Source organism: Crocuta crocuta, unplaced genomic scaffold, assembly GCF_008692635.1.
Source record: "Crocuta crocuta isolate KB4526 unplaced genomic scaffold, BGI_CrCroc_1.0 scaffold943, whole genome shotgun sequence".
Lineage (NCBI taxonomy): Eukaryota > Metazoa > Chordata > Mammalia > Carnivora > Hyaenidae > Crocuta > Crocuta crocuta.
In genome coordinates, this window is record NW_027528208.1 from 670,667 (window position 1) to 679,637 (window position 8,971).

The 8,971-nt window shown below is 42.9% G+C and overlaps 1 protein-coding gene and 1 long non-coding RNA gene across 3 annotated transcripts in view; one reads left to right on the plus strand and one right to left on the minus strand.

Moving 5' to 3' along the window:
* Positions 1–3,839, minus strand: part of GRIPAP1 (GRIP1 associated protein 1) — a 22,935-nt gene extending 19,096 nt beyond the window's left edge. Inside the window, 3 exon segments of the mRNA XM_077752957.1 lie at positions 1,381–1,442; positions 1,584–1,650; positions 3,759–3,839. Of these exon segments, the coding sequence (XP_077609083.1) occupies positions 1,381–1,442; positions 1,584–1,650; positions 3,759–3,800 (171 nt within the window). The 5' untranslated portion in view covers positions 3,801–3,839.
* Positions 3,840–4,145: 306 nt separating this feature from the next.
* LOC144222476 (uncharacterized) overlaps positions 4,146–8,971 on the plus strand; it is a 46,163-nt gene continuing 41,337 nt past the window's right edge. For both annotated transcript variants that reach the window (XR_013332406.1, XR_013332405.1), the window contains exons 1-2: positions 4,146–4,271; positions 4,903–4,965. This is a non-coding gene — a long non-coding RNA (uncharacterized LOC144222476). The remainder of the gene's footprint in view (positions 4,272–4,902; positions 4,966–8,971) is intronic.

An 8,971-nucleotide genomic window follows, 5' to 3' on the forward strand; every position in this document is an offset into this window, starting at 1 on the left:
TTACATTAAATTTGTAGACCACATGAATGATGGAGTTAAGTGAGTGAGTGAAGGACATCCTGCTTACAAGTTTTCCTCTAAGCTCTGGAGACTGTTCATGAATTTTAGTATTTAACCCTTCATGGGCTAGGTCTGTGGGATCAGAAATTGTGGCTTCATTTCTACATCAGTCTAAAAACATCTATGTGGATCCCTCCCATGCACTGTGAAAACTGCTGCTCCTTTGTTGGGCAGCTGAGGGCACTGTCAGGTTGGACAATCAGCACCCTACCAAAGAGAAGCCAAGCTTCAGGACTAGCAGACTTTCTGCATTCTGTATTCCTTCATCTAACAAAAATTTATGGAGCACATAACATTGAGCTATACACGGGGACAGAGCAGTGAAGAGACAAAGGACGGCCTTGAATGCCTTGAGCGGCCATAATAGGTTACATGTGATTCATCTTCAGATGATCTGAGACTTAGGTTTAGTCCCAATTTACCAACAGGACCAGGACAGGGATGGGAAGTGAGAGCACAAGGCAGGAGTGTGAGTGGAGGCTAGAAGGCAGATTCAAGGGGAGAGTCTGGATGGCCCAGTTGGTTAAGTGTCTGATTCTTGATTTAGGCTCCAGTCATGATCCCAGGGATCAAGTTCTGTATTGGGCTCTGCACTGAGCATGGAACCTGCCTAAGATTCTCTCTCTCTCTCTCTCTCTCTCTCTCTCTCTCCCCCCCCCANACAAATAGTTTATTGTCAAATTAGTTTCCACATAACACTCAGTGCTCATCCCCACAAGTGTCCTCCTCCATGCCCATCCCCCCCCATCCATCAGTCCTCAGTTTTTTGGATGTGACTGTTTCTTAAAATATTTTTAAAAGTTTATTTATTTTGAAAGAGAGAGGGAGAGAGGGAGCGTGAGCAGGGGAGCGGCAGAGAGAGAATACCAAGTGCAAAGCCTCACAAACCACAAGATCATGACCTGAGCCGAAATCAAGAGTCGGACGCTTAATTGACTGAGCCACCCAGGCAGCCCAAGATTTTTTTGTTTTTAATCTCTACACCCAATGTGGGGCTTGAACTCACAATCCGGAGATCAAGAGTCACATACTCCACCGACTGAGCTAGCCAGGTGCCCCTGGATGTAACTAGTTTGAAGGTAGTGAATGAGAATAAGTAATTGAAATTGAAAATGAATTAAGAGTAAACTAAAAGTAATCAATAATTAAGCAGGATTAGATAAAATTAGCAAACTAAAGAGACTTCCATGAGAGTTTTTTTGAATCACTGCTGACAGCATGTAACATTAGGTCTGGTTCCCTGTAGGTGCTCACTGGATAGATGAATGAGTCAGACGGCTACAGGGAAGCATGGGTGGGTGAATGGGTGGAGGGAGGTACCTTCTGAGCTTTGTTGAACTCCTTATCCAGGTAGGCGACTTTCTGTCGAAGACTGGTGAGTTCTGGTGTGGGGAAAGCAGGGAATCTCAGCCTCAGTCAGTGGCAGTAAGCTGAAAGGTCTTCCTGCCAGGACTCTGAGGTTTTTTCCCTTGGCCTCTGTCTCCCCAACCCCTCCCCCATCTAATGAGACCCTCTTGGCTCACCAACACCATTCTTGCGTAGTTCATCTGAAAGCTGGTAGTTATTTGTCCGGAGTTCCAGGAGCTGAGCCTTGGGGGAGGTAGGGAAGGGAAATGACTTGGTCAGGAATGTGTCCCTACTCTCAGTGAGGGTACCAATCCTGAGCCCCATAGACCCTGCTGCCTTCCATGTGCCTCTTTAGCCACTTCTAAAGACCTATGCACCCTGCATCCTAAATGAGACTTCAGGCCCTCAGCCCATCTTCTACCTTCTCTAGCTCTACTCAACCATAGCCAGCCTCACTCTTCCCTCCCTCCTCTTCTAATTTCCCTCCTCTTCTAATTCACTCTGCACTCAGGCCATGACAGAGCACTGCTCCAGCAAGTTCTTGCTCATATGCATGTTCCATGGTTCTCCATGCCCACAAGATAAAGTTCCTCCTCATCCTCACTGGCCTCATCAGACACTAAACACTGTTCTATCTTTGGCATAGGAGAGTATTGTCTGTACTCTTGTTCAGATTTGGAGGCCCTTGAGTATAGGGGGCAAGGGCCTGCATTCCTCCTTCTTTTCAAGGGAAGAGAGCCTAGTATACTCTTGTCCAACTTACACTAAGTTGGGGGCTCCCTGGGTCCTCCTCACCCCCAAAGCTCTCAAAACACATCCAAACTGCTTTCAAGAATTAAGGTAGAGTGAAGTATTGGCCACTCCAAATAGTGTACCCTTCCTAACAGCCCTGTAGGGCACTGGGGCCAGTTCTTCCCAGACCTACGGTCCCTTACCCCACACCAAGATCTTTCCCTCCTCCCATGGCACCAGCCTCCAACCCCTGGTGGTCCGCTTAAGGTCAGAGGGCTTGGCCTCAACAGAATCTTTCTTGCCCCTGTTTCTCTACCAGACCCAGTGATCTGTCTCCCTGTCTTGACCCAAGCTGTACACCCTTGACATACATGTAGAAACCCTATCCATCAGAGCCAAATGTTCTTTCCTTCACTCATGGCCCAGTGAAGTCAATCTTTCTCACCCAAGGGTCCTCCACATCTCTCAAGAACTCTCCAGTCATGATCCAATGTGATGACCCTACATCCTTCAGGGTCTCTCCTCCACAAACCCTTGGGTGGGCCAGTTGGATTACTCTTACTCATTTGGAATCTCCCCACACAAGCTACAAGTTTTAACTTCCCCTTTCAGGGTCCAGTGATCTTAACCTTTCACTCTAAGCCTCCATCACACAGGGACAACTGGTTTCTCTCATTCAAGGATCAATGGATTACCTATACTCATTTGGAGTTCTTCCTCTTCTCCCAAAGGATCCTACTCAGGGCTTCCCCCTTTCAGAGTCTCCCCCCCCCATACAAAATCCAATGGTCTTTCCCAGTAAGGAACTCTCTCAACAAGGGCCTACTCTGGCCTTTCATTCCATCTCAGCGTCATCCCCAAAAGAACCAAGTGGTCAGGGTACCCAATTAGGGTACCTCCATAAAGCCCCGTAATTTCCCCTCCATGTGGTCCGAGGTATCACTCTTTAACCTCTTCTAGTCTTCTCTCTAACAGGAATTAACGGTATTACCCAGTCAGGGTCCTCTTCAGCCCAGACCTAATGGGATCACCTGTAATCACCTAATGGTACCGCCCCCTCTCAGGATCCACTACCAGCACTCACACAGGATCTTCACCTCTCAGGAACAATGACAACATGTGGGGTCTTTCCCCAATTCCCTGGCATAGTGGTATCTCCCACAAACATTTCCACCTTCCACCGGGTAATGGTATTGCCCTCTCAAGGGCTCCCCCACCATGACGCAAATGGTCCAACGCCTGCTTCCTTCCTTTCCAGACAAAATGGTTTCGCCCTCTCAGGATTTCCTTCCCTCAAAACCCAATGTTATCATCACCGACCCATGGTGTCCCTCGCTCGGGCCCAAAAGTCTCATCCCCTCAAGGTCTGAGTAAGGTATCACCCACTCTAAGCCTCTCTCCTCCGCCCACAAAGCTAATAGAATCCAACCCCTCAGAGCCCAATAGTCTCTCAGAATCCAACAGTCTCACCACTCAGAGCCTCAGTTTCCCTTCTCCAGACCAACCCCTTAGACTCAAGGTCCATCCCAACCAACCCCTTCTCAGAGCCGGTGGCACGATCTCTCTCTACCCCGCCCCCCGTCGGTTAACGCGGTGGTCTTTTCCCCGGCGAGCGGCACCTGCATCCGCTGAAACTCCTCCTCAGACAGAGCTTGCGCCATGTTCCTCCCCCCATCCCCCCAACAGCCTTCTGCGCAGACGCAGTTCGTCCCTCCTGTCAGTATTCGAGTCGGATCAAACCACTGGCCAAGAATGGAGGGGGAAGAGTCTACCCCTGAAGTTCAATATTTTAGAGACAGATGTAAGGGAATGAAACTGACAGGTCAAGTGAATTGAAATTTAATGTTTTACCACAAACTAGGTCATCTAATCCGGCGTTTGAGCTCTCACAGAGTACCTATTGTGATCTGACACTGTGGCATCCCTATGTCATGGTTGGACTCGTCACCAGGGAAGTGTTTGCCGACAGAAAATCACCCTTCCGCCTTACTCCTTTAACCAGAACGGTTGACTTATAATGTTAGAAATGAAAGCGGAAGCTTTGCGCTGGTCTTATTCCCGCCCTCCTCCGTGTGAACCGAGAGGGGAATCCCGCCTCCTGTGAAGCCCTTGGCGTTTTTGTTTTTTTTTTTGTAAGTTTTGACGCTGTTTTTCTTAATGTGATGCTGTGTATCATGTTAGGTAAAGGGCCTAGCCACAAATAAATTTAAAATATCTGAGAGGAAAGAATGGCAGTGAATCAAACGAAAAAGCTTCGTTTAGAAAACAAAACAAATACAGGATGGCGAAACACCAGGAACGTCCAAATAAATAGTAAAATGCTTTATAAGCCTCTCTTGTGCTTTCTGGCCCTCTTCGCAACACCCGCCACCCTAGCAGTAGTTTTTATCTGGGAAAGAAAAGCATTAGAAAGCATGTTTAGAGATATATCAGTACTAGCANTCATTTCGATATTTTAAATGTACACAGAAACAAGATTGGTACAAGGAAATTCTATGTAGCCGTTACCCGGATTCATCAATTGTTTACGTTTTACCACCTTTTCATTATCATTCTTGCTATATAAAATTTCTGAACCATTGGCTTCAGTGTTTATTTATGATTTTCTAACACCAACATCCCTTTGATATTTATTAGTTGCTGTTCTACTGTAAGGAAAACCTTTCTCTTCTCCATTTATGAATATATATCTGTACAGACTTATTTTATTCAACGAATTATAATCACTTATTATTATTTCCTTTGCTGCTCAAACTGTTCTAGATTTGGCCAGTGGGAGTTTCTTCAAGTTGACTTCTGTGTCCCTTTGGTATGCCGCCATCACAGGTTTGTTTTTTGTTTTTATTTTTAGCACTTTCTTGTTGGCACTACAAGATGCTACGGACTCACTTTATTCTTTTTCAGCCGCAGTTGACGAAGTGTTCATTGCTGCTAGGGTGTAATTATTTCTAGGCCTTCTTAGTGTACACAGCTAGGAAACATATGTATGTATTCTAATCTATCTAGTTATACCTATTTATATATTTTACTATAGGTATCTATATTTTGAAAACATACGTTCATTACTAATACCTTACATTGAACAACACAAGGTTTATTTTAGTTTTCTCACTTGCCATATTTGTAAATCCCTTCTCCAACAGAAAGAAACCTGGCTCTCATTACCCACAATAAATCTACTTATTTGTGTAATCATAAAATACACATTAAATAACCAGAATTGTTAAACCATAAGACTCCAAAAAACAAACCTATCAACTAGAGTTCAGTAGTTGTTTTACAGTCTTTTGTCCTTAGGCTCATGACCGTCTATAGTCAAAATACTGGGTTTTACAGTCTTCAATATTTGATGCAGTTCCTTTTGTCTTTAATCTTATAGGAGTCAAAATACTGTGTTTTAAAAACTACTTGGGTTAGTTCTCCTCCTCCTCCTCCTCCTCCAACCCCTTCAGTTAGGCTGTGTGATCCATTTGAAATAAGGTCAGATTCCTTTGTTTCTGTTTGAATTCCATTTTGCCCCTCCCACCTTTGTTGAGGTAACCACTCTACTTTCTGGTTTATCCCTTTTGTGTTTCTTTTCGCTCAGATAAACAGATATATGTACATTGTCTTATTTATCCTACACGAAGGATAGCATGCTTTGCATTTTTCATTTGATAATACCTCCTTTTTCTCTCACAGCCACACAGTCCCCCATTATTAAACATAATTTAACCACTCTCCTATGTTTGCCCATGTAGGTTGTTTCCAATATTTTGCAATTATAAACAATCCCAAAAAGAATGCCCTTGTACATATATGTATTTTTGTATTATCTGAGGTGTATCTTTAGGGTAAATACATAGGACCAGGATTACTGCATCAAAAAATGCATATATAGTTTGTTAGGTATGTCCAAATTTCCTCCCAAAAGGGCCCTTCCAATTTTATTCCCACTAGCAACATATTTGACAACCTGTTTCCCTACAGCTTTTCCAACAGACTAAGTTGTCGTATTTTAAAATTTCCCCTGATCTGAGAGATAAGAAATGGTATCTCATTGAAGGCTTATTTTGCCCTCATTTTCATAGGGGTAAATAATTTGCCTGCTGTGGGAAAATGTTTTCAGCCAAGGGTCCTTTTTCCGTTTTGTAATTTCATGAACCTTATTGAAATCCTCTCCCTCATCCTCCCCCACCCATAAAAGATAAAGTGAAGCTTATTTAAAATTTTAAGAGTTTATCTGAGCAAAAATCTATTTGAATTAGGCAGTGTGGTAGGGTCCCCTCCCTAAGAAAAGGAAAAAAAAAGCCTCAAGGCATCCTGGCTATATGCATACATGACAACATCCCTGTTGACCTTGGACATGAGACCACTTAATCATACAACAGGTTTCTGTGTTACCATATATGGGAAATTTTAAAAAATATATATTTAAAAAAACTACGCCATGTGGTGTTCAGGGCTCAGTTCTTCGGGTACAAACCCAACTGAGCTGTGCTGGCACAAATAAAGTTGCTTCCTAACAAACAAAACAAAACAAAAACAAACAAAAAAAAAACCCATCTCGGTGTCACGACTCTATGCGAGAATCCTGCTACAACAGCATCTAATCTAGCAGATGGAAAGGAGTCTCAAGAAGCTGTACAAAATAAAAGACTTTTATGGCCAGAAGGGAGTGGGAATAAGGAAATTTTCTAAGCAAAAAACCCAGATGGGTTATTACAAGGTTACTTTCCTTTAGGGATAGCAGGAGCCTGTCAGGCAAACTACCAAACTAGTGCTCTGATCAGAGTGGTTCCTGATTGATTGTGTACAATTCCATTTCTGGGAGAGCCAAAAAATAGTAATTAAGTCTTGGTTTGGTGAAGTGGGGCTTAGCATAAGCAGCTCCATTTTGTTCCTGTTGTCTTGTTTGTTTGTTTTAACAATACATATACTTAAGGGTCCAGTTCAGTGAACTTTGACAAATGTAGACAACCTTGTACCACTGCCACAATCAATATATAGGACACTTTCATTGCGCCCCAAAAGTTTCCTTTGTACCCCATCCTGACACCCCCCCAACCTCAGGCAACTACTGATGTACTTTCTGTCACTGTATTTGTCTTTTTTAGAGTTTCACACAAATAGAATCAGACAGTTTACATTCTTCTATGTCTTGCTTCTTTTGCTCAGCATAATGCTTTTGAGATTTATCCAACTTGTTGTGTATATCAGAATTCCCCCCCTTACTATTGATGAATAGAATTCCATGGTGTAGATATTTCACCATCCATTTATACATTCTTTCAGTGTAGTTTTGTGTTGTTTTTTTTTAAAGTGGGCTCCATGCCCAGTGTGTAGCCTCACAAGGGGCTTGAACTCACGACCCTGAGATCAAGACCTGAGCTGAGATCCAGAGTCTGATGTTTAACCAACTTAACCACCCAGGTGCTCCTCTCTCAGTGTAGTTTTCATTTCTGTTTCTCTAATTATGAGAAAGATTACATTTTTCATATGTTTAAGGGTTATTTTAATATCCCTTTTTAATGTGTAAATTGTTCACATATTTTGCCCGTTTTTCTATTGGCTCTTTTGACCTTTTTCCCTTAAAAATTTTTAAATGTTTATTTTTGAGATAGAGTGAGCAGGGGAGGAACAGAGAGAGAGAAAGAGAGAGAGAGAGAGAGAGAGAGAGAGAGAATTCAAAGCAGGCTCCAGGCTCTGAGCTGTCAGCACAGAGCCTGATGTGGGGCTCAAACCCACAAACCAGGAGATCATGACCCAAGCTGAAGTCTGATGCTCAACCGACTGAGCCACCCAGGTGCCCCATTTTCCCCTTAAGTTTTAAGAGTTCTTTGTATATTGAGGATATGAACACTTACTGCAATAGATGTTACATGTATTTTCTCCCAGATTGTCAGTCGTCTTTTGGTCATGTTTATGATCATAGTATCTTGGAAATAAAGATATGTATACTGATCCATGTATACACACATATCTATATTTCTGTATCTATCCATCTGTATGTATTTTAAAGCAAATATGAATTCATACTGATATTCCAGTACAACATGGTTCATTCCATCTCTTTGTGCTTATCTGTGTCCTCCCATTCCAGCCATGAGAAATCTGGCTCCAGCCATCCACCACCCATTTACTTAATTATTCAATCGCAGTACACATATGTAACAATGTCAGAATTGTTAACTTGTAGCTCTATGGGAAATAAATATTGCCAATATTGAATTAAATGCTCTTCTATGGTTCCTTTTGTCTTTACCATTGGAGTTTCCAGTCAAAATACCACTTTCTGGGGGCACCTGGGTGGCTCAGCCGGTTGAGCGTCCAACTTCGGCTCAGGTCATGATCTCACGGTTCATGGGTTCGAGCCCCGCGTTGGGCTCTGTGCTGACAGCTGGCTCAGAGCCTGGAGCCTGTTTCAGATTCTGTCCCTCTCCTGCTCATGCTGTCTCTCTCTCTCTCTCAGAAATAAATTAAACGCTAAAAATTTTTTTAAAATATACCATTTTCTGGGGCACCTGGGTGGTTTAGTCTGTCAAATATCTGACTCTTATCAGCTCAGGTCATGATCTCATAGTTGTGATATCGAGCCCTGTGTCCGGCTCTGCACTGACAACATGGAGCCTGCTTGGGACTCTCTCACTCTCTCTCTCTCTCTCTCTATCCCTCCCTCCTCAAAATAAATAAATCAACATTTCTTAAAAATACCTTTTCAAAGGTTACTTAGTTCAGCATGTCTCCTCCCTCCCCCTTCTGTGAGTTCATGTTATTATTATTATTATTTTTGATTTAGAACAAAGTTTTAAATGTGGTGGGTCCTATTTCTGTGTTCCTTTTTTTTTTTTTT